Source organism: Pleurodeles waltl, chromosome 3_1 (genome assembly GCF_031143425.1).
Source record: "Pleurodeles waltl isolate 20211129_DDA chromosome 3_1, aPleWal1.hap1.20221129, whole genome shotgun sequence".
Taxonomy (NCBI): Eukaryota; Metazoa; Chordata; class Amphibia; order Caudata; family Salamandridae; genus Pleurodeles; species Pleurodeles waltl.
This window is the reverse complement of record NC_090440.1, coordinates 813,544,117-813,567,941: the sequence shown is the minus strand read 5'-3', so window position 1 is coordinate 813,567,941 and position 23,825 is coordinate 813,544,117. Positions and strand designations below refer to the sequence as shown.

General features: G+C 44.3%; 1 protein-coding gene across 1 annotated transcript in view; it reads right to left on the bottom strand.

Moving 5' to 3' along the window:
- Positions 1-23,825, bottom strand: part of PDE3B (phosphodiesterase 3B) — a 1,361,488-nt gene that overhangs the window by 461,411 nt on the left and 876,252 nt on the right. The window contains exon 10 of the mRNA XM_069223694.1: positions 7,923-8,060. Coding sequence (XP_069079795.1) covers positions 7,923-8,060 — 138 coding nt within the window. The remainder of the gene's footprint in view (positions 1-7,922; positions 8,061-23,825) is intronic.

Sequence of the window (23,825 nt, the reverse complement as noted above, 5' to 3'; positions counted from 1 at the left end):
GACCTCCGAAGGTGTGCTGCCACCACTGCCATCACTATTGTAAAAACAGAAGGGGCACTGGTGAGACCAAAGGGGAGCAGAGCAAACTGAAAATGCTCCTCTCCAATCAAAAAACGCAGGCAGCACTGATGGACCTGCAGGATAGGTATATAGAAATAGGCATCTTGCAGGTCCAACACCACCATCCAGTATCAAGGCTAGACAAGCCCTTAGCTAGTGTGAGCATTGTATTTCTCATTACGGAGGAAGGGAAAGGTCAAAAATAGAAAATAGAACAAAGTCCTCTGTTGTTCTTGGGCACCACAATGTAGCAGGAACAACATTCACATACTACATTAGGCGCAGGCACTCTTTCCATAGTTCCTTTGGCCAAAAGGGCTTGCACTTCCTGTGGCAAAATGGAGAGATGGTCCTCAGTCAATTGGTGGGTGAGGGACAGTGTGGAATCAAAGGTAGGTCATACACCGCCAAGCAATTTGTAGGACCCGCCTGTCTGATATTATGGTCAGCCATGCAGGTAGGACCCTCCTGCCTGAAAGGGGCCTCAGGGAGCTATAAAAGCCACTGGCCTCCTAACTTGCTGTGCTATTTTTCCTCATGGTATGGCTGGCCAATCTCATCGCCATTAAAATGGTTGTCCAAATCTGTGCCAAACAGGGAATGCAGAGTATGTGTTTTCCCTTGTGAAGGCTCAGGTGGAAGAAATGGTGCCTCAACAGCAGCTAGGTGTGGCCTTGATTGAGGTCGAACTGAGCCGACTTGGAGTGAGCGTTTAATAGGCATCTCGTCTTCCAGAGTCTAGAGAGTTCTGTCTGTGTCGAAGGTCCAGAAATCAGCAGGTACCTCAGCACTGGAGGTAGAGCCTGAGGCAGCTCCTTTGCAAGCTCAGAGGATGAAACCAGCACAGAGGGCTAACTTGTAGGCAGTATTCCAGATGCAGGACCACTCAGCTTCATGAGGCCCCAGGACACCAGAGGGAGTCAACATATCTGAATATTCTGATCATGGCCTCAAGAAACTCCAAGCTCTGTTTTGCTGTGGAGGACAGCCCCAGAAACTTAGGTTGCACCAGAACACGTTACGGGTTAGGCTCGGACGTCAACTGACTTAGGGAGCAAGATCAAGAAATACGGGGTCAACCCTGCATGGCGTTTTAGTAGAGTGTGGCAGGAAGGGGGAGTCACTCTTAGATTTGTTGCATTTTACCTTTGACCTTTATGATCGAGAACAGCCTTGTGATATGACAGCTGTATATGGGCTATTAATAGCTGTAAGATTAGGGATAACTGGCACACATATTGTCAGAAGTAATAGGAAGACAAGATTTGAGCAGTTAGCCCCTCTTGACAGAACTTTCGTACATGTAATTTGTGTCATTTTTTCTGCAAGGCCCACTGAGGAGGAGTGCCAATTTGTTAATAGAAACTATTACATATTTGTAATTGTGTGTGTAGTGTTTAGTTGTGTGTGTGATGTAACACTTTATTATTACGACAATTACCCTGTCAGTTATCCTGATGAAGTCTTTGGGTAGAATGATGCAGAGGTACATATAGTCTCCCCTGGTGACTGGGCAGTGAAATTTCCCGAGATGTACTCAGCTAAGTTGGGTCTACTCAAGGGGTTTTTTCCCAGGATAATTTTAAAGGATAACTCCGTACTCTTGGCATGCAAGGTCAGGAACCCCTACCTAGTGATATGCAAGACTTTGTGTTAAGAACCAGCAAGTTTTGCGTGGAAGATGGCAAAACTTATAAAGGAGTCTGAAAGGTTACCAGGTTACCCCCTCTACCACCACCACTTTTGTGGGTTACATAACTTCTGGTAAGACAGTTCATCATCCCCTGGCCAATGTGTTTACCACTGATGGTGCAGGCATGCTACGCCAAAGATATCAAGGTAGTCACTGTGGTTGCAAGAACATTTCTTCAGAGGTGAATATAGGGTAGAGAAGAAACATATTGTCTGACTGACTTTCAGAGACCGTTGATGAGGAAACCGAGGTGGGGGCGGGGTGGGGCGGGGCAATGGGTGTTACAGAGAAATGGACAGGTGCAGATGGACAAAAGATGACAGTAGATCAGGGATATCTCACACAAAAAGTGGATCCATGCCACAGACAATGTTTTCAAAAGTGTGAAATTGAGTTTGTTTGAAGTGGCCTAAGAGAGATGTGCTAAGCGATGATGTAGCAGCTTTTAATGAGTGTTGAATTCCGATCAATCTTTAGTTGCAATCACGTGAGGCAGCGTGGTCATTCACAATATTGGATGTGATGCTCGTCTCTCCATGTCCTAAGTTAGGATTATTAGGTGATCTCTGTACTCTTCAGCTTGTCTGCGACCACATGACAAACACAGATATTTGTGTATGCCCCTTTTCTAACAATCCCTGTTCTGCTATTGTGGTGGACAAGCTTGACATTTGCTGTTTTATGCAGTCACAAAATGTTCCAACAGCTAAGTATGATTGTGTTTTGGTGCAGATCTGATTTATGGTCTTTTGAGGTTTATCTACTATCTACCTCCAAGTTTAAAATATCTGCTTTGTGTTTAACGAAAAGAATGGAATACATTTTCCAGTAACAATACTTGCAATGGCAATACTTTCAACATAACACAAGACATCTCATCTGTATGAAATCACTATTACTGCACATTTCCAGACCATTTGTTTGCAATGTAGAGTCCCTGGATTGGACACTGCATTTCAAATACTCATACATGAGCACCCAATGTAAGTAGGAATACAGCTGCAAATGCAGCATCGTTTTGCAGGCCTGCAGGCATAAAAAGCCAATATACTCTTGTGTTCTCTGCTCTCACAGTGAAGGGACTCTAAGCCTTAGTATGTTATCTCAGTCTCCATATGTCACACTCTAGTGGTGACTTGGCTCTTCTGTAATACTCACAAATCAAGTGAAGAATTTGGGAAATGGTATATGCATAAGATTTGAAATAAGAATATGTGACAGACACACTGTTTGAATTAATCTCAACCACTGGTAATTACTTGGGGCTGCAGGAGCAGAGATTTGACTGATGGAATTTATAATTAAATATGTACTGGATCTTGATGAACTAATGTGTGATTTTCTAATAAATGCTAACAAAACGGGTGACTTTTGTGAATGGCCACCATAATCCATTTTCTTTTCTACTTGGGCCAACTTTAGCTTAAAATGCAATTGTTTTTTTCATTGCTAAATGCTTACTCAAAAAGATTGTGTTTATTAGTTTATAGAAGTGTAAACAGCTACCCCGGTGGAATTTTATGTTATACCTTATAAGGTCAGATTTATTAGATTATTGCTAGAGTTTGACTGAACTATTGTTTAGAAAAGTGTTTCTAACGTGTGGTTTTTCCTTGAGGGTGGAAGTAGATGCAACATTGTGAGAAGTTTCTTCCTCAGCATACAGTTTAGTCGTGAGGGACAAATGGATCCACAGACAAGACGGAACAGAAGAAGAAATTGCTATAAATTGTGTTTAGTTAATGATTTCGTCAATGAGACGTTAGCAAATCAAAATTTAGTGTACTACGTATGTGCAGCTTTTAGTTATCTAACAGCAGTTATATTGGTTGAATGTAGAACACCCCACGTCCTGACCAATCATGGGCTTTGTAAGAATTCATTTAACGTTCTGTCACTTATTCTTTGGTTCAGATATTTTGAGATTAGTTAAGATTCAGATTATATAAGATTTGTCAGAGAGAGTTTTGCAGACTTGGGGGATTTACAGATCATTCCTACCGATGGTATCCCCTTGCTGAAGTGATTCCTGTTGTTATTCATTGATCTCATGGGTAGTGAATTGAGTGCAAATTGTTTTGTGTCTTGTTTTACAGGTACCAGCTGCAACTCGTGAATTAAATGCTGCATAATAATATTATTTTTGTTATAACCCGAGTTAGTATGCTTTTGTTTCTAAAGCTTTTACATGAAGCCCAACATGTTAATGCTAATTAGTGGTTAGTGAGGGAGTCTCGTTACATGCTCATGATTCGTGTTGACGTTCTTTGATCTATTGCTTCAATGTATATGTAGGAAAATGGCTCCCTGTTGCAGATACCCCCCACTTTTTGCCTGATATTGATGCTGACTTGACTGAGGAGTGTGCTGGGAGCCTGCTAACCAGGTCCCAGCCCCAGTGTTCTTTCACAAAACATTTACCATTGTTTCCACAATTGGCACCCACCTTGCACACAGATAAGTCCCTTGTAAAAGGTACCAGTGGTACCAAGGGTCCTGTGACAATGGAAGGTCCCCAAGGGCTGCAGCATGTGTTCTGCCACCCCAATGTACCCCTCACATAACACACGCACACTGCCATTGCAGATTGTGTGTGTTGGTGGGGAGAAAGGCAAAGCTGCCAGTGGCACAGGTAAGTCAACCCTCTAGCAGGCCTCACAGCCATAAGGCAGGGTGCACTACACCACAGGTGAGGGCATAGCTGCATGAGCAATATGCCCCTACAGGGTCTAGGTCCATTCTTAGACATTGTAAGTACAGGGTGGCCATATTAAGTATATGGTCTGGGAATTTGTCAAAACGAACTCCACAGCTCCATAATGGCTACACTGAATACTGGGAAGGTTGGTATCAAACTTCTCAGAATAATAAACCCATACTGATGCCAGTGCTGGATTTATTAGAAAATGCACAGAGAGGGCATCTTAGAGATGCCCCCTGAATTTTACCCAATCCTTCAGTGCAGGACTGACTGGTCTGTGCCAGCCTGCCACTGAGATGAGTATCTGACCCCCTGCAGGAACTAACACCTAGCAGGCTTTGTGTTACAATGCCCCAGGGCACTCCAGCTAGTGGAGATGCCCACCCTCTGGACACAGCCCCCACTTTTGGCGGCAAGCTCAGAGGAGATAATTAGAAAAACAAGGAGGAGTCACCAACCAGTCAGGGCAGCCCCTAAAGTGCCCTGAGCTAAGGTGACCCTGCCTTTAGAAATCCTCCATCTTGGTTTTGGAGGATTCCCCCAATAGGAATAGGGATAGGGATAGGGATGTGCCACCCTCCCCTCAGGAAGGAGGCACAAAGAGGGTGTAGCCACCCTCCAGGACAGTGGCCATTGGTTACTGCCCCCCAGACCTAAACACACCCCTAAATTTAGTATTTAGGGGCAACCCTGAACCTAGGAAATCTGATTCTTGCAACCTGAAGAAAGAAGGAGGACTGCTGACCTGAAAGCCCCGCAGAGACGACAACTGACTTGGCCTCAGCCCTACCGGCCTGTCTCCAGACTCAAAGAACCTGCACAGCGACGCATCCGACGGGACCAGCAACTCAGAGGACTGCCCAGCACCTAAAGGACCACGAAACCCCCGAGAACAGCAGCACTACTCAGAACCTGCAACAACTTTGCAACAAAGAAACAACTTCTGAAGAGACTCTCTCTTCCAGACGGTAGCGTGAGACTTCACACTCTGCACCCGACGCCCGCGGCTTGAGTTCAAGAGAACCGACACTGCAGAGAGGACTCCCAGGCGACTCCAACGACGTGGACACCATGAGTCAACCTCCCTGCACCCCCACAGCGACGCCTGCAGAGAGGATCCAGAGGCTCTCCCTGACCGAGACTGCCTGGTAACAAAGGAACCCGACGCTTGGACCAAGCACTGCACCAGCAGCCCCCAGGACCGAGGGGAATCACCTACCAGTGCAGGAGTGACCAGCAGGCGGCCCTCATCCTAGCCCAGTCGGTGGCTGGCCTGAGAAGCCCCTGTGCCCCGCCTGCATCACCTAAGTGACCCCCAGGTCCCTCCATTGCTTTCAATAGCAAACCAGACACCTACTTTGTCCACTTCACCCGGCCGGCCCTGTGCCCCTGAGGGTGTGTTTTGTGGGCTTGTGTCCCGCCCCCACACACACACCCCAGTGCTTTACAAAACCCCCCTGGTCTGCTCCCCAAGGAAGCAGGTACTTACCTGTAAGCAGACTAGGACCGGAGCACCCCAGTTCTTCATATGCGCCTATGTTTTCTGGGCCTTCCTTTGACCTCTTCACCTGACCAGCCCAGTGTTGCTGGTGCAGTGGCTTTGGGGTTGCCTTGAACCCCCAAAGTGGGCTGTCTATGCCCAGGAGACTGACCTTGTCAGTGCTTTACTTACCTGAGATACTTAACCAAACTTACCTCCCCCAGGGACTGCTGATTTTTTCATTGCCATTTTAACCTAAACTGTGTGTACTACTGTTTTAAATCAAAGTTCTATACGTACCTGTGTGAAGTACCTTGCATTTTATGTACTTACCTCAAATCTTGTGGTTCTAAAATAAATAGAAGATATTTTTCTATATAAAAACTACTGGCCTGGAGTTAAGTCTTTGAGTGTGTGTTCCTCATTTATTGCCTGTGTGTGTACAACAAATACTTAACACTACCCTTTGATAAGCCTACTGCTCGAACACACTACCACAAAATAGAGCATCAGTATTATCTAATTTTGCCACTATCAACCGCTAAGGGGAACCCTTGGACTCTGTGCACTCTATCTCTCATTTTGAAATAGTATATACAGAGCCAACTTCCTACAGTATATTATCTCTCTGGCGCAGATTTTGGTGCTACTAGGTTGTTTCATAACTCTTGAGCTAATTTGTTTACTTGCTTCAATTAAACTCAGATATATAAAGTGTTCTAACCAGCCATTGATGAATCTTTATATGTTTCATTTATGTTTGAGAATTATTTTCGTGACTTTAGCATTGTTAATATAGGGAAATAAATTTGCAAACTTCTTAATAAAAACTGGTGTGGACATTGCAGTGTAATCAGATTATTAATTGCTTGTTTATTGATGTTTATTGTGATGATGACATACTGTTGACATCCACTATAATCAATGTTGTGTCGGTCCATCAGCCTAAGGCGCGAAATCCATTGTTTGGTCTGAGATAATAGCTACGGTTTCTCAGCGCTACAACACATCCAAGCCCATTGTTATTTTTAACAATGATACCTCAGTTTGGACTCAGCAGTAGACAAATTAGTCTTTGTCCTGCTCTAATAGCAACAGTCCTATCCTAAATGCTACACCAGGTACTCCCTGAATCAGAACATAAGCAACCCAAGACCAGCTTCACCCTTATAAGGGCTCAATAGTCAAGTATAAACTGGCACAATGTTCAGGGTGCCCACATCTGGAAATACCCATCCCGCCCAGGGAGTTGCACTGAATTATGCCATACTATCTTGTTTGGATCCAGTCATATGCAAAACAGTCTTCACTGGTCTAAGATTAATTCAATTCAAGCATTCCATGCATTACTTTGGAGTAAACTTCACATAAGACCATCAATTCAAAAACGTAATGAATCGGCATCACCAATATGGACTCAACCAAATATATAGGAGCACCAGTGGACAATGAGTATAACTGGCAGAACCACCATGAGAAGAAACTTGTTCAGAAGAATAAGAGAATGTTTCACAATTGATGAAGATTGCTACATATCTAATGTAGCATGCACACGCCCTTGGAACTAACAGCACATGCACTACTAGAGTAGCTCATCGCATCATACAAATAACTGAACATGTAGCTGTTCCTGCTTAACTGATAAGCTACTACCTCCATGAGGTTTGTAAATGTGACTGTGTTTGAATGAGACAAACTGGCACCTCTATGCTAACCCTGGCATACTTTTATGGTACTTCAAATAATAGAAATAATAAAGTATCCACTAGAGCCACATAAAATGGGCTCTTTCAGCAAAACCCATGGATATATATATTTTTTTTTAAATCAACATTAGTGGAGCTAATTCGAAATATTTGAGGCACAGGACATGGAAAGATTACAGTTTAACAAGGGCATTTTTGAAAATTTGAATACAAATCTTTTAAAGGGTTTCAAGATGGCAGAAGAATGGGAACATAATGTGCATTATAAAACACTCAAATTACCTGGCTTAGGATACTTCCAGCTTTGCCACCTGTCTTATCCACAAGATCGAATATTGGAAAATTCCAGTTGTTCAACTTGCTTATTAATGACTCATGGTTTTCTACTAGCATTAGTTCTAAAGTGAAATCTTCAATCATCTGAAAGGGTAAACAACATTTCTTAAATATTTCTTTATTTCTCTATATTCATCGATGCTCCACCTGGCCAATAAACAAGTGCATTTTTATTTTAACACATGTTATTTTAGTCTCAAATCAATAACATTTGATAAATTGCAATGCTGTGAAGATGCACTCCAATATATATATGGAAAACGTCACTTATCCAGTGTACATCTGTTCGTGGCATGTTCGCTGCAGATTCACATGCTATGCATAAGTCTGCCATCTAGTGCTGGGCTCGGAGTGTTACAAGTTGTTTTTTCTTCGAAGAAGTGTTTGAGTCACGGGATCGAGTGACTCCTCCTCTTCGGCTCCATTGCACATGGGCATCGACTCCATCTTAGATTGTTTTCCCGCAGAGGGTAAGGTAGGAGTGATAGAGTATAAAGAAAAGAGATGTCCGTGCAAATGAAATATATATATATATATATATATATATCTATACACACACACACACACACGTACAAGCTTTTGTTTAACTTAAACGGATACAGGCTTCCGGGTAGTTGGGAGGGTGCATGTGAGTCTGCAGCAGAACATGCCACGAACAGATGTATACTGGGTAACTGACATTTTCCGTTCAATGGCATGTGTAGCTGCAGATACACATGCTATGCATAGACTAGAACGCAGTTATTCCTCCCATAAAATCGGTGGTTAGCCTGTAGGAGTTGAAGTTGTTTGAAATAATGTTCTTAGTACAGCTTGACCTACTGTGGCTTGCTGTGCTGCTAAAACATCTACACAATAATATTTAGTAACTGTATGTGGTGTTGACCAAGTAGCTGCTTTACATATTTCAGCCATTGGTATATTTGCTAAGAAGGCCATTGTAGAACCATTCTTTCTTGTGGAATGTGCTTTAGGTGCAACTAAGAGTTGTCTTTTAGCTTTAAGGTAACATGTTTGGATGCATTTTACTATCCATATTGCTAAACCTTGTTTTGAAATGGGGTCACCAGTATGAGGTTTTTGAAAAGCTAAAAATTGCTGTTTAGTTTTCCCGAATGGTTTTGTTCTATCTAGTACATTAGAGCTCTTTCAATGTCTAATGTATGTAGAGCTCTTTCTGCCACAGAATCTGGCTGTGGGAAGAAGACTGGTAGTTCCACTGTTTGATATGAAAAGGTGATACTACTTTAGGAAGAAATGTAGGGTTAGTTCTTAGTACGACTTTATGTTTATGTACTTGTATGAACGGTTCTTCAATAGTGAAAGCTTGAATTTCACTAACTCTTCGCAATGATATAATTGTGATTAGGAAGACAACCTTCCATGTTAAGAATTGCATTTGACATGAGTGCATAGGTTCAAATGGTGGGCCCATAGGTCGCGCAAGCACTATGTTTAAATTCCACGAAGGAACTGGAGGTGTTCTGGGTGGGATGATGCGTTTTAAACCTTCCATGAAGGCTTTGATAACAGGGACTCTAAATAAAGAGCTGTGCTGTATATTTTGCAAATATGCGGAAATTGCAGTGAAATGTATTTTTAGAGAAGAGAATGCTAAATTTTGATTTTTGTAAATGAAGTAAATAGCATACAATATCTTGTTATGATGCAGAAAGAGGGGCAATTTGTTTAGATTGACAGTAATGTACAAATCTTTTCCATTTGTTGGCATAGCACTGTCTGGTAGTGGGTTTTCTTGCTTGCTTAATTACTTCCATACATTCAGTTGGTAGTTGTAAATACTCAAATTCTACGACCTCAGGAGCCAAATCACTAGATTGAGTGTGTTGGGATTTGGGTGCCTGATCTGCCTTTTGTTTTGTGTCAACAGATCTGGTCTGTTTGGAGTTTGGTATTGATGACACGTCTAGTAGTGTTATGTACCACAGCTGACGTGCCCACGTTGGCACTATGAGTATCAGATTGAGCGTGTTTTGACGCAATTTATTGACTAGAAATGGAATGAGTGGGAGAGGGGGAAAGGCGGAAGCAAATAACGCTGACCAATTGATCCACAGAGCATTGTCCTTGGATAGGGGATGTGGGTATCTGGATGCGAAGTTTTGGCATTTTGCGTTTTCGCTGGTGGTGAAGAGATCTATGTCTGGTGTTCCTCACTGATGAAAGTATTTTTGAAGTACTTGGGGGTGAATCTCCCACTCGTGTTTGTTGATGATTTCTGCTGAGAACATCTGCTAATTGGTTGTGTATCTCTGGAATGTATTGTGCTACCAGGTGAATTTGGTTGTGTATTGACCATTTCCAAATTTTTGAGTTAGGAGGGAGATTTGGGATGAGTGTGTCCCTCCTTGTTTGTTTAGGTAATACATGGTGGTCATGTTGTCTGTTTTGATCAAGACCGTTTTTGTGAATAAGGAGAGGCTGGAAAGCTTTGAGTGCTAGGAAGACATCTAACAGCTCTAAAAGATTTATGTGTAGCTGTTTGTGTTGGGCATCCCATTGTCCTTGAATGTTGTGATTGTTGAGGTGAGCTCCCCAGCCAATCATTGATGCATCTGTTGTAAGTATGGTCTGAGGCACAGGGTGTTGAAATGGCCGCCCTTTGTTTAGATTTGTGGAATTCCACCACTAAAGTGATATGCGTGTTTGGCGGTCTATCAACACTAGATCTTGAAGATGACCCTGTGCTTGTGACCATTGTTGTGCAAGGCACTGTTGCAAGGACCCCATGTTTAGTCTTGCATGTGGAACAATTGCAATACACGATGCCATCATGCCTAATACTTTCATGACCAATTTGACAGTGTACTGTTGACCTGTCTGTATGTGTGCCAATATATTGTGAAATGCTTGTATTCTTTGCGTATTTGGACTTGCAAGCGCTTTTTGAGTATTTCGTATTGCCCCTAAATACTGTTGTATTTTCGCCGGTTGTAATTGTGACTTTTGGTAGTTTATGGAGAACCCTAGCATGTGCAGGGTTTGTATTCTATAATGCGCATGGTTTCGACACTGCGTATGACTGTTTGATTTTATTAGCCAATCGTCTAGATATGGAAAGACACAAATGTGTTGTCTTCGTAGGTAGGCTGCGACTACCGCCAGGCACTTTGTGAATACCCTTGGAGCTGTTGTTATTCCAAACAGTAACACTTTGAACTCATAATGCTTTCCTTGAATGACAAACCTGAGATATTTTCTGTGCCCAGGATGGATGAGTATGTGAAAATACCCATCTTTGAGGTCTAATGTTGCCATGAAATCGTGTTGCTGAAGTAGTGGGATAACATCTTGTAGAGTCACCATATGAAAGTGTTCTGACAGGATGTAAAGATTGAGGGTTCTGAGATCTAATATTGGCCTTAAGGTTCCAGCCTTTCTAGGAATGAGAAAATACAGTGAGTAAACTCCCGTCCCTACTTGATTTTGTGGCACACCTTCTATTGCTTGTTTGAGTATAAGAGATTTAATTTCTTCCTGTAACAGAGTGATATGGTCTGTGGATAGCCTGTGTGGTTTTGGTGGAATGTTTGGTGGAGTATGTATCAATTCTAGGCAATAGCCATTGCGGATAATTGATAATACACAGTTGTCTGTGGTAATGTTTAGCCAATTGTTGTGGAACTTTTGCAGTCCTTCCCCTACAGGGGAGGTATGGATTGGAAAGGAATGGCACAAGTCACTGTTTACTTTGTTGTGAGGATTTTTTTGGTGTTTGATATTTTCCCCTGCCTCTGGGGTACTGGCCTCTAAGTGCTTTATAAACCACCTCGTTGATATTGAGGTTGGTAGGCCGACTTTGGCTGTGATGTGGATGCCTCTGCAGTTTGGGCTCTAAATCCACCTCTAAACTGGGGTTTACGAAAGGATCCCTTGTATTGTGTGGTGTACAGTGCACCCATGGCTTTTGCGGTGTCTGAATCCTTCCGCATTTTTTCTATAGCAGTGTCGACTTCTGGGCCGAAAAGCTGTTTTTGGTTGATGGCATATTCAACACTGCCTGTTGGATTTCAGGTTTGAATCCTGAAGACCAAAGCCATGCATGTCTCCTTATGGTTACAGCAGTGGTGATGGTTCTGGCTGCTGTATCTGCAGAGTCTAGGGCCGACCTAATTTGATTGTTAGTGATGGCTTGCCCTTCCTCCACTATCTGTTGTACCCTTTTTTGCTGTTCTTAGGGGAGATTATATCTGGATTATATCTTTCATCTTGTCAACGCCTGAGAGTTGGCTATTCTCCATTGGTTTGCTGCCTGAGATGCCACCCTTTTCCCTGCAGCATCAAACTTTCTACTCTCTTTGTCTGGTGGGGGTGCATCACCTGACAACAGTGAGTTTGCTCTCTTCCTGGCAGCGCTTACCACTACTGAGTGTGGAGGTAGTTGTTGGGTAATATAGACAGGATCGGAAGGAGGTGGCTTATATTTTTTCTCCACTCTAGGAGTAATTATCCTTGCCTTTACTGGCTTTCTAAATATCTGGTCAGCATGTTTTAGCATGCCAGGGATTATTGGAAGCGACTGATATGATGCATGCGTGGAGGAGAGTGTATTAGATAAGAAATCATCCTCTAATGGCTCAGTATGCATGGTGACATTATGATATGTTGCCGCCCTAGCTATCACTTGAGTGTAGCCTGAATTATCCTCTGGTGGTGAAGGCTTAGAGGGATAGCAATCTGGGTTACTGTCTGGAATGGGATCTGGATCATAAAGATCCCATGGATCCACATTGACATGCTGCGAATCAAATGAGTGAGATGGTGACTGCATAGGTGTAGGACTGGTAGGAGGAGAGATATGTAGATGTGGAGAGTGAGGAGGAGACTGAGAAGGAGAATATTGAGGAGGTGGAGGTCTCTCCTCTGTTTTTGGCACTTTAGCTGGAGGCCGTGTAGTGTCCAATTCCTCCTGAAAGGCTAATTTCTTCTTTGGTTTTGGAGGAGGTGCAGTTAAAATTCTGCCAGTTTCTTTATGGATATGAATCCTGGCTTGCCTTTCATTCATTGCTTCGATTTTTGAGTCCTTCTCCGTAGTTTTGTGGCTTTCTACGTGCTTTTGAAAGTCCATGCTCCTCAGTATAACTAGGATTTTTCAGCTCCGAAGCTGGGTTTTTCAGTATTGAAAAAGATGGGGTTGATGATGGTCTCGGCTCCGACAACGATTTTTGAGATTTCGACTCGGAAGAGCGGTGTTTGCTCGGTTCAGAGACGGAGCTTCGGCTGGAGTCCGATGGCTACCGAAGGGTGGTTTTCTCGGGTACCGAGCTGGTGGGTTGGTCACTGAGCGGTTTCTTTCGAGTCAAGCCATGGCCTTCCGGCAGTGGTGTTCCCAAGGCCTTATGTTTGGACTTAGAGGACACAGGGGCAGGCGTACTCACAAGCTGTCCTGCCGTGACCGGTCTTTCCTCTTCGGAATCCTGGTCGGAGTCAGATCCTCGAACGGAGACTGCAGTCTGATGATTTCTTCCTCTGCGATGTCGAGATGTTCAGTGCTCTTTGATGCCATCTCGAGTCTCCGTGCTCTTCTGTCCCGGAGAGTCTTTTTCAACTGGAAGGATCTGCAGGCCTCGCAATTTTCTTCCTGATGGTCTGGGGAAAGGCAGAGATTACAGACGAGGTGTTGGTCCGTTCAAGGGAATTTAGCGTGGCAGCAAGGACAGAATCGTAATGGAGTCCGATCCATGATGCTTTCACGCAGTCGGCCGGACCAGGCCCGAGCTGGGAACGCGCGCACCCTGAAGGACGAGTAAACATGTTTGTTTCTACGGTACGGAAGTGTCCCTCGAAGGTGTAACACGATTAAAACAATACCGACGAGAAATGAAGAGTTTTCAAGATTTTCCAAATCGAACTATGGGAGCAAAATAAAACACGCCCGAACACGATGGCAGAAAGAAAACAATCTAATATGAAGTTGATGCCCATGCGCAATGGTGCCGAAGAGGAGGAGTCCCTCGATTCTGTGACTCGAAAACACTTCTTCAAAGAAAAACAACTTACAACACTCCAACCCCAACATTAGATGGCAGACGTATGCATAGCATGTGTATCTGCAGCTACACATGCCATTGAACATATATAAATATATATATATGGAAAATGTCACTTACCCAGTGTACATCTGTTCGTGGCATGAGATGCTGCAGATTCACATGCTGTGCATTATCCTGCCATCAAGTGTTGGGCTCGGAGTGTTACAAGTTGTTTTTCTTCAAAGAAGTCTTTTCGAGTCACGGGACCGAGTGCCTCCTCCCTTTCGGCTCCACTGCGCATGGGCGTCGACTCCATCTTAGATTGTTTTCCCCGCAGAGGGTGAGGTAGGAGTTGTGAGTATACTAGAGGTGCCCATGCAATGGAGTAGTAATGTATGTATGTATCTAATGTCTATTAAAATAATATTTATTTACATATTTACAATTTTCATGCAACTAAAAATGGCTACAGGCTACCGGGGAGGTGGGAGGGTGCATGTGAATCTGCAGCGTCTCATGCCACGAACAGATGTACACTGGGTAAGTGACATTTTCCGTTCAGTGGCATGTGTAGCTGCAGATACACATGCTGTGCATAGATTACTAAGCAGTTATCTCCACAAAAAGCGGTGGTTTAGCCTGTAGGAGTTGAAGTTGTCTGAAATAATGTTCTTAATGCAGCCTGTCCTACTGTGGCTTGTTGTATTGCTAACACGTCTACACAGTAATGCTTAGTAAATGTATGAGACGTAGACTAAGTGGCTGCCTTACAAATTTCTGTCATTGGAATTATTACCAAGAAAAGCCATTGTGGCGCCTTTCTTTCTAGTGGAATGTGCCCTTGATGTAATAGGTAATTCTCTTTTTGCTTTAATGTAGCAAGTTTGAATACATTTAACTATCCATCTGGCAATGCCTTGTTTGGATATGGGGTTACCTGCATGAGGTTTTTGGAAAGCTAAAAACAATTGTTTTGTTTTACAAAATTGTTTTGTTCTGTCAATGTAATACATTAGTGCTCTTTTTATGTCTAATGTATGCAAGGCCCTTTCAACTACTGAGTCTGGTTGTGGAAAGACTGGTGGTTCCACAGTTTGGTTTAGATGGAATGGTGATATGACCTTTGGTAAGAATGTTGAATTTGTACGGAGAACCACTTTATGTTTATGTATTTGTATAAAGGGTTCTTGAATAGTAAATGCTTGTACTTCACTCACTCTTCTAAGTGATGTGATAGCTATTAGAAAGGCTACTTTCCAAGTCATATATTGAATTTGAAAAGAATGCATGGGTTCAAATGGTGGACCCACGAGTCGTGTTAATACAATATTAAAGTTCCACAAAGGTACTGGTGGTATCCTTGGGGGTATGATTCTTTTTAGTCCCTCCATAAATGCTTTAGTGACTGGGATTCTAAAAAGTGATGTTGTATGTGTAATCTGCAGATAGGCAGATATTGCAGTGAGATGGATCTTAATGGAAGACAATGCTAGATTAGACTTTTGTAAGTGTAATAAATAACTTACAATGTCGTTTGTGGAGGCATCTAGTGGTTGAATTTGATTAGTGTGGTAGTAGCAAACAAATCTTATCCATTTGTTTGCCTAACAATGTCTTGTTGTAGGTTTTCTCGCTTGTTTAATGACCTCCATACCCTCTTGTGTGAGATTTAAATGTCCGAATTCTAAGACTTCAGGAGCCAGATTGCTAGATTGAGCGATGCTGGATTCGGGTGTCTGATCTGTTGTTTGTGTTGTGTTAACAGATCTGGTTTGTTTGGCAGTTTGATGTGGGGTACTACTGATAAGTCCAACAGTGTTGTGTACCACGGTTGGCGAGCCCAGTTCGGTGCTATGAGTATTAGTTTGAGTTTGTTTTGACTTAGTTTGACCTGATAAGGAATGAGTGGGAGAGGGGGAAAAGCATAAGCAAATATCCCTGACCAACTGATCCATAGTGCATTGCCCTTGGACTGAGGGTGTGGGTACCTGGACATAAAGTTTTGGCATTTTGTGTTTTCTTTTGTTGCGAATAGGTCTATGTTTGGTGTTCCCCAGCAGTGGAAGTGATCCTGTAGGATCTGGGGATGTATTTCCCATTCGTGACTTTGCTGGTGATCTCGACTGAGATTGTCGGCTAACTGATTCTGAATGCCTGGTATGTATTGTGTGTAAGGAAATGCCTCCTTGGCATGGTTACCCCCTGACTTTTTGCCTTTGCTGATGCTAAGTTATGATTTGAAAGTGTGCGGAGGCCAGCTAACCAGGCCCCAGCACCAGTGTTCTTTCCCTAACCTGTACCTTTGTTTCCACAATTGGCACACCCTGGCATCCAGGTAAGTCCCTTGTAACTGGTACCCCTGGTACCAAGGGCCCTGATGCCAGGGAAGGCCTCTAAGGGCTGCAGCATGTCTTATGCCACCCTGGGGACCCCTCATTCAGCACAGACACACTGCTTGCCAGCTTGTGTGTGCTGGTGGGGAGAAAATGACAGTCGACATGGCACTCCCCTCAGAGTGCCATGCCAACCTCACACTGCCTATGGCATAGATAAGTCACCCCTCTAGCAGGCCTTACAGCCCTAAGGCAGGGTGCACTATACCATAGTTGAGGGCATAGGTGCATGAGCACTATGCCCCTACAGTGTCTAAGCAAAACCTTAGACATTGTAAGTGCAGGGTAGCCATAAGAGTATATGGTCTGGGAGTCTGTCATACATAAACTCCACAGCACCATAATGGCTACACTGAAAACTGTGAAGTTTGGTATCAAACTTCTCAGCACAATAAATGCACACTGATGCCAGTGTACATTTTATTGTGAAATACACCCCAGAGGGCATCTTAGAGATGCCCCCTGAAAACATACCCGACTTCCAGTGTGGGCTGACTAGTTTTACCAGCCTGCCACACACCAGACATGTTGCTGGCCACATGGGGGGAGTGCCTTTGTCACTTTTGGCGGCAAAGCCGGAGGAGATAATGAGAAAAACAAGGAGGAGTCACTGGCCAGTCAGGACAGCCCCTAAGGTTTCCTGAACTGAGGTGACTGACTTTTAGAAATCCTCCATCTTGCAGATGGAGGATTCCCCTAATAGGATTAGGGATGTGCCCCCCTCCCCTCAGGGAAGAGGCACAAAGAGGATGTAGCCACCCTCAGGGCTAGTAGCCATTGGCTACTAACCCCCAAGACCTAAACACACCCCTAAATTGAGTATTCAGGGGCTCCCAGAACCGAGCAAGATAGATTCCTGCAACCTAAGACGAAGGACTGCTGACCTGAAAGCCCTGCAGAGAAGACAGAGACACCAACTGATTTGGCCCCAGCTCTACCGGCCTGTCTCCCCACTTCAAGAAAAACTGCGACAGCGACGTGTTCCACAGGGTCCAGCGACCTCTGAAGCCTCAGAGGACTACCCTGCATCTAAAAGGACCAAGAACTCCCGAGGACATCGGCTCTGGTCCAAAGAAGAAACATCTTTGCAACAAAGAAGCAACTTTTAAAGACCACATGTTTCCCGCCGGAAGCGTGAGACTTTGCACTCTCCACCCGACGCCCCCGGCTCGACCTGCAGAGAAACAACACTACAGGGAGGACTCCCCGGCGACTGCGACCCTGTGAGTAGCCAGAGTTGACCCCCCTGAGCCCCCCAGCGACGCCTGCAGAGGGAATCCAGAGGCTTCCCCTGACCGCGACTGCCTGCTTCTAAGAACCCGACGCCTGGTAAAGCCACTGCACCCCCAGGACCTGAAGGATCCGACCTCCAGTGCAGAAGCGACCCCCCAGGTGGCCCTCTCCCTTGCCCAGGTGGTGGCTACCCCGAGGACCCCCCCCCCCCCCCTGCCTGCTTCGCTGAAGAGACCCCTAGGTCTCCCATTGAACTCCATTGCAAACCCGACGCCTGTTTGCACTCTGCACCCGGCCGCCCCGTGCCGCAGAGGGTGTACTTTTTGTTCTAATTTGTGTCCCCCCCGGTGCCCTACAAAACCCCCCTGGTCTGCCCTCCAAAGACGTGGTACTTACCTGCTGACAGACTGGAACCGGGGCACCCCCTTCTCCATTGAAGCCTATGCGTTTTGGGCACCACTTTAACCTCTGCACCTGACCGGCCGGGAGCTGCTGGTGTGGTAACTTTGGGGTTGCCCTGAACACCCAACGGTGGGCTACCTTGCACCCAACTTTGAACCCTGTAGGCGGTTTACTTACCTGCAAAACTAACAAACACTTACCTCCCCCAGGAAAAGTTGAAAATTGCACTGTCTAGTTTTAAAATAGTTTACTGCCATTTTTGTGGTGAAAACTGTACATGCTATTTTGCTAATTCAAAGTTCCTAAAGTACCTAAGTGAAATACCTTTCAATTGAAGTATTACTTGTAAATCTTGAACCTGTGTTTCTTAAAATAAACTAAGAAAATATATTTTTCTTTACAAAAACCTATTGGCCTGGAATTGTCTTTGAGTGTGTGTTCCTCATTTATTGCCTGTGTGTGTACAACAAATGCTTAACACTACCCTCTGATAAGCCTAAAGCTTGACCACACTACCACAAAATAGAGCATTAGTATTATCTCTTTTTGCCACTATCTTACCTCTAAGGGGAACCCTTGGACTCTGTGCATGCTATTTCTTACTTTGAAATAGTACATACAGAGCCAACTTCCTACATTGTGCTATTAGGCGAACGTCGTTGTGAATTGCCCTATGCCAAATCTTTTGGGCTAAGAGACACAGTTGTGACGAGTGTGTCCCCCCTTGTTTGTTGAGATAGTACATTGTTGTCATGTTGTCTGTCTTGACAAGAATTTGTTTGTGGGCTACTAGTGGTTGCTGATTGTCCCATTGACCCTGTATGCTGTGATTGTTGAGGTGTGCTCCCCACCCCATCATGGAAGCATCTGTTGTGATAACAGATTGAGGCACCGGGTCTTGGAATGGCCGCACTTTGTTTAAATTTATAGGGTTCCACCATTGTAGCGAGGAGTGTGTTTGGCGGTCTATCAACACTAGATCTTGAAGTTGACCCTGTTCTTGTGTCCATTGTTTTGCTAGGCACTGTTGTAAGGGCCGCATGTGTAATCTTGCATTTGGGACAATGGCTATGCATGAGGACATCATGCCTAGTAGTTTCATTACAAACCTTACTGTGTAGTGTTGGTTCGTTTGTATGCTTGATATTACATTTTGGAACAACTGGACTCTTTGTGGACTTGGAGTAGCAATTCCCTGTTGTGTGTTGAGTGCGGCTCCCAAGTATTGTTGTTTTTGGGATGGTTGCATATGTGACTATTGGCAATTTATAGAGAACCCTTTTGTGTTTAGTTTTTATGACTTATTGCGTGTGACGAAGACACTGTTGTTGAGTGTTGGTTTTTATTAACCAGTCATCTAAATATGGAAATATGTGCATGTGTTGTCTCCTTATGTGAGCGGCTACTACTGCTAGGCATTTTGTGAATATCCTTGGGGCTGTTATTCCGAACGGTAGCACTCTGAATTGATAGTGTACGCCGTGCATTACAAACCTTAAGTATTTTCTGTGAGAAGGATGGATAAGTGGAAATACGCATCTTTAAGATCCAATGTTGTCATGTATTCCTCCTTTTTTAATAAGGGAACTACGTCTTGAAGTGTTACCATGTGGAAGTGGTCTGATTTGATGAAGAGATTCAGGGTTCTGAGATATAAGATCGGTCTTAACGTTTTGTCCTTTTTTGGAATCCGAAAATATAGGGAGTAGACGCCTGTTCCTTTCTGATGATTGGGTACGAGCTCTATTGCTTGTTTTTGTAGTAGTGCTTGGACCTCTATTTGTAATAGGTCTAAGAGTTGTTGGGACAGTCTGTGCGTTTTGGGTGGCACATCTGGTGGGAATTTCGTGCATTCTATGCAATAACCATGTTGGATAATTGATAGGACCCATGCGTCTGTGGTAATATGTGTCCAGTTTTGGTAGTATGTGGTTAGCCTCCCCCCCCACCCCCCACTGGTGACAAGTGTTGGGGTGTTATGACAATGAAGTCATTGCTTGGTCTGGCTTGGTTTGGTTGTTTGGAATTTTCCCCTTCCTCTTGGGAATTGTCCTCTATAGGAACCACGAAACCCTCCCCTTTGGTATTGTGCCTGATAGGTGGGTCTGGTTTGAGAGGAGGAAGGCTCAGATGTTTGTTGCCGAAAACCTCCTCTGAATTGTGGTTTTCTAAAGGTGCCTCTGACTTGTGGGGAATAGGGCGCGCCCATGGGTTTGGCCGTGTCCGTGTCTTTTTCATTTTGTCAATGGCTGTATCGGCCCAAACAACAGTTGTTGATTAAACGGCAAGCCGGTCTGCGCCCCGACGAGCCCAGGGCCCAGAGATGCTGCTCGTTTTAGGTATTCAGCTTCACATCTTTATGCTTTTAGAAACACCCAGATATGTTCCACTCCTGTAGGGCCTAACCAGTCGTCTGTGTCCCACCCCCTGTTCTAGTTGTTCTTGGGCTCCCAATTTCATCTCGCCTTCTAATACCTCCTCCCATCAATTAGGTAAGCTATTACTGCTTAACTGCCGCTCCCTAGCGGCACACTCCTTACATATTCACATGCTCCTTGAAGAGCTATCACCAGATGCCTTGTTTCTCACTGAAACCTGGCTGAATGGAGATTCTTCAGCAGATTTATGCAGTACCTTACCCCCTAACTATTCTATAGTTCATTTAGACAGACTTCATATGAGAGGTGGCGGTATAGCTATTATTCACAAAATCTCCATTAAATGCTCAACATTCCCACTGGAAATTCCAGTATGTGAAAGTATGTTCTTCTCTCTGCACTTGTCGTCTACTTATACTTTCTCAGGAATCCTTCTCTATCCCCCCCCCGGCCCGTGTGGAGTCTTTTTAGAAGTTATCCTGGAGGCAGTGGCCAGTTCTATTGGGAAGGCTTCTAACTTAACCGTCCTCGACGATTTTAATATCCACCTAGACAATCCTAACTGTCCATCGGCTAAATCATTATTAGCCTCTTTTACCTCTATGGGTATGGACCAGCATGTTACTGCTCCAACTCACACGAAAGGCCATACTTTAGACCTTTTTTTTTTAAGTAATATCCTTAATCTTACCTTCTCCTCCTCTCTACCTCTACCCTGGACCAATCACTATTTAGTGTCACTTACGTTTCCCTATGATGCTCCTAGAGAGACACAGCCCAGGTGCACCACAATGGGTCGTGCTTGGTCGAAGTTGGTACCTAGCACTTGGCATATAGCACTCTGTGCTTCTCCCTTAGCCAGTGACCATGCCACCATTAATACGGTGGACCTGTTTAACAAATGGATTTCTACCTCTTTAAACTCAGTTTTGCCTTGCAAACTGAGGGTGAAAAAAACCTGCTCATAAGTCTAGTCCCTGGTTTTCGTCTTCTCTTTTGGACCTTAGAAAGAACTGTAAAAAATTGGAGAGAATTTGGAGAAAAGATTATAATCCTTCTGCTAAAGAAGCCTATAGATCAGCTATTAGATCTTACCATCATAATATTAAGACAACACAAGCTCTAAATTACAGCAGTAGAATAGAGAACTCGTCCACTTCTCAGAAAGAAATCTTTCAGATCTTTAAGGAGCTCACTATACCCCCTATGCCGCCTTCCCCGGTGGAATCTTCTATTATGCATAGTAATGTATTAGCGGCTCACTTTCAAGACAAGATTAACAAGATATACTCAGGTTTTCCTCCATCTCCCTCCCAGAATAATCTCATGGGGCAGGAGATGAATTCTCCTACGGGTATGACCCAGTTAACCAATTTCCCCCCCCTCACATGTACTCTGATTGGGAATTTTCTTGCTAATATCAAATCGGGTTCTCCCTGGGACCTGGCCCCTCCTTCTATTCTTTTTAAGGCAGCAGATATTGTTGTTGGTCCTTTGACAGAAATACTTAATAATTCCTTGTCCGCTGGTATTCTTCCCAGCTCCCTCAAACATGCAATCAAAAAGCCTCTCTTAAAAAAACCTAAGCTGGATACCTCTGTCTTGGATAATTATCGACCCATTGCTCTTCTTCCTATATTGGCAAAAATTCTGGAGAAGCACATGAACCTGCAATTGACCAGGCATCTTGAGAGCCACGATCATTTACATCCTTCTCAAATGGGTTTCAGAACCCATCACAGTACAGAATCGGCACTCCTTACTGTAACTGAATCTACTCGGCAACTTCTAGATCAAGGTGGTCATGCTGCTATTATCCTCCTTGAGCTTAGTGCAGCATTTGACACTGTTGATCATACTCTTCTCCTTGATAGACTTTCCAAGATAGGGTTAGGAGGTCCAGCCCTTGCCTGGCTCTCCTCCTTCCTCACGGGAAGATCCTTTCAAGTCCTGGATCGCTCTTTTTTGTCTGACGTCAGGTCTCTATCTTGTGGAGTCCCGCAGGGTTCATCTCTAAGCCCCACCTTGTTTAACATCTATCTGTCATCCTTGGCCACAGTAGTCGCTCCTTATAACCTCTCTATGGTCACTTATCCTGACTTACGCAATTGGTGGTTTCCCTCTCTAGTAGTAGGGACTCCCCCTCCACCAACCTGGCCGACTGCATGAAAGATATTGGGGACTGGATGACCCTGTCGAAACTGAAATTTAATGACAGCAAATCAGAGGTTATGATTATAGGTAATGGCGCCCCTACCGCCCCTCTGGCTATGTACTCCGAGGCTTTTAACAGCCTGCCTCCTCCAATAACACAAGTAAAAAGCCTCGGCTTTCTGCTTGACCCACGCTTAACTATGGAGCCACAAGCTAAAAGAATCTCCTCGATCTGCTTTGGCTTAATTAGAAGTGTCAGGAAGATTCTTGGACTTCTGCCATTCGCCGCCAGAAGAATTCTTGTACAAGCCCTAGTTCTCTCCCGTCTGGACTACGGGAACTCTCTATATCTTAATTCTCCAGATTATATAATAAAGAGGCTGCAGGTTACGCAGAACGCGGCAGCTAGACTTCTCATGAATACCCCAGGGCATCTTTCCGCTAAACCAGCACTTGCAGCTCTTCATTGGCTCCCGATTAAGCAGCGCATTCAGTTTAAAGCTCTGTCTCTTGTTCACAGAGCCTTACACAATAAGGGTCCCCTTTCCCTTAGAAAAAGGATTTTTCTTTACTCGCCCCTTAGACCTCTTAGATCTCGTTCTTCTCGACAGGTTTACACCCCTTCGGTCAAGAGATCATGGGGAGGTAATTTGTTCTCCATCAGGGCTGCTCGCCTCTGGAATGCCCTGCCCTTTGAATGCCGTCAGGAATCCTCTGAACTTCTCTTTAGGAGGAAGTTGAAAACCATTCTCTTTCCCAGTTAATCTGCTTCCCCTGGCTCTTCCGACATTCATGGTGTACTTTAGCGCTGGGATGCCCCCGGGTAGCCATGCGCTCTACAAATCTATAAACTAAACTAAATTAAACCGTCGAGGGTCGTTCACCTTCGGATTCATCAGAGTCAGTCTCTTGGATGGAGATGCTTTCCTCCTCTCTGACGTCGAGCTGTTCTTTCGGTTTCAACGCCATTTGTAGTCTTATTGCGCATCGATCCCTCAAGGTCTTTTTCGATCGGAACGCTCAGCAAGCTTCGCAAGTATCCTCTCTGTGTTCGGATGATGAACACAGATTACAGACCCGGTGCTGGTCTGTATAAGGATACTTTGCGTGACACGTAGGACGGAAACAGAAGGGGGTCCGGTCCATTAATCTGGGACGACGGGTGTGGTTGGGCCGACCAGGCCTCGGTGAAGAGAGGAAGCACCGAAGGGCCGCCGAAGCGGTCTTGATGTCGGTGCCGATACACTAACAGTAAACCGGTACCGAGCGATAACAATACCGTCAAATTTTTTATAA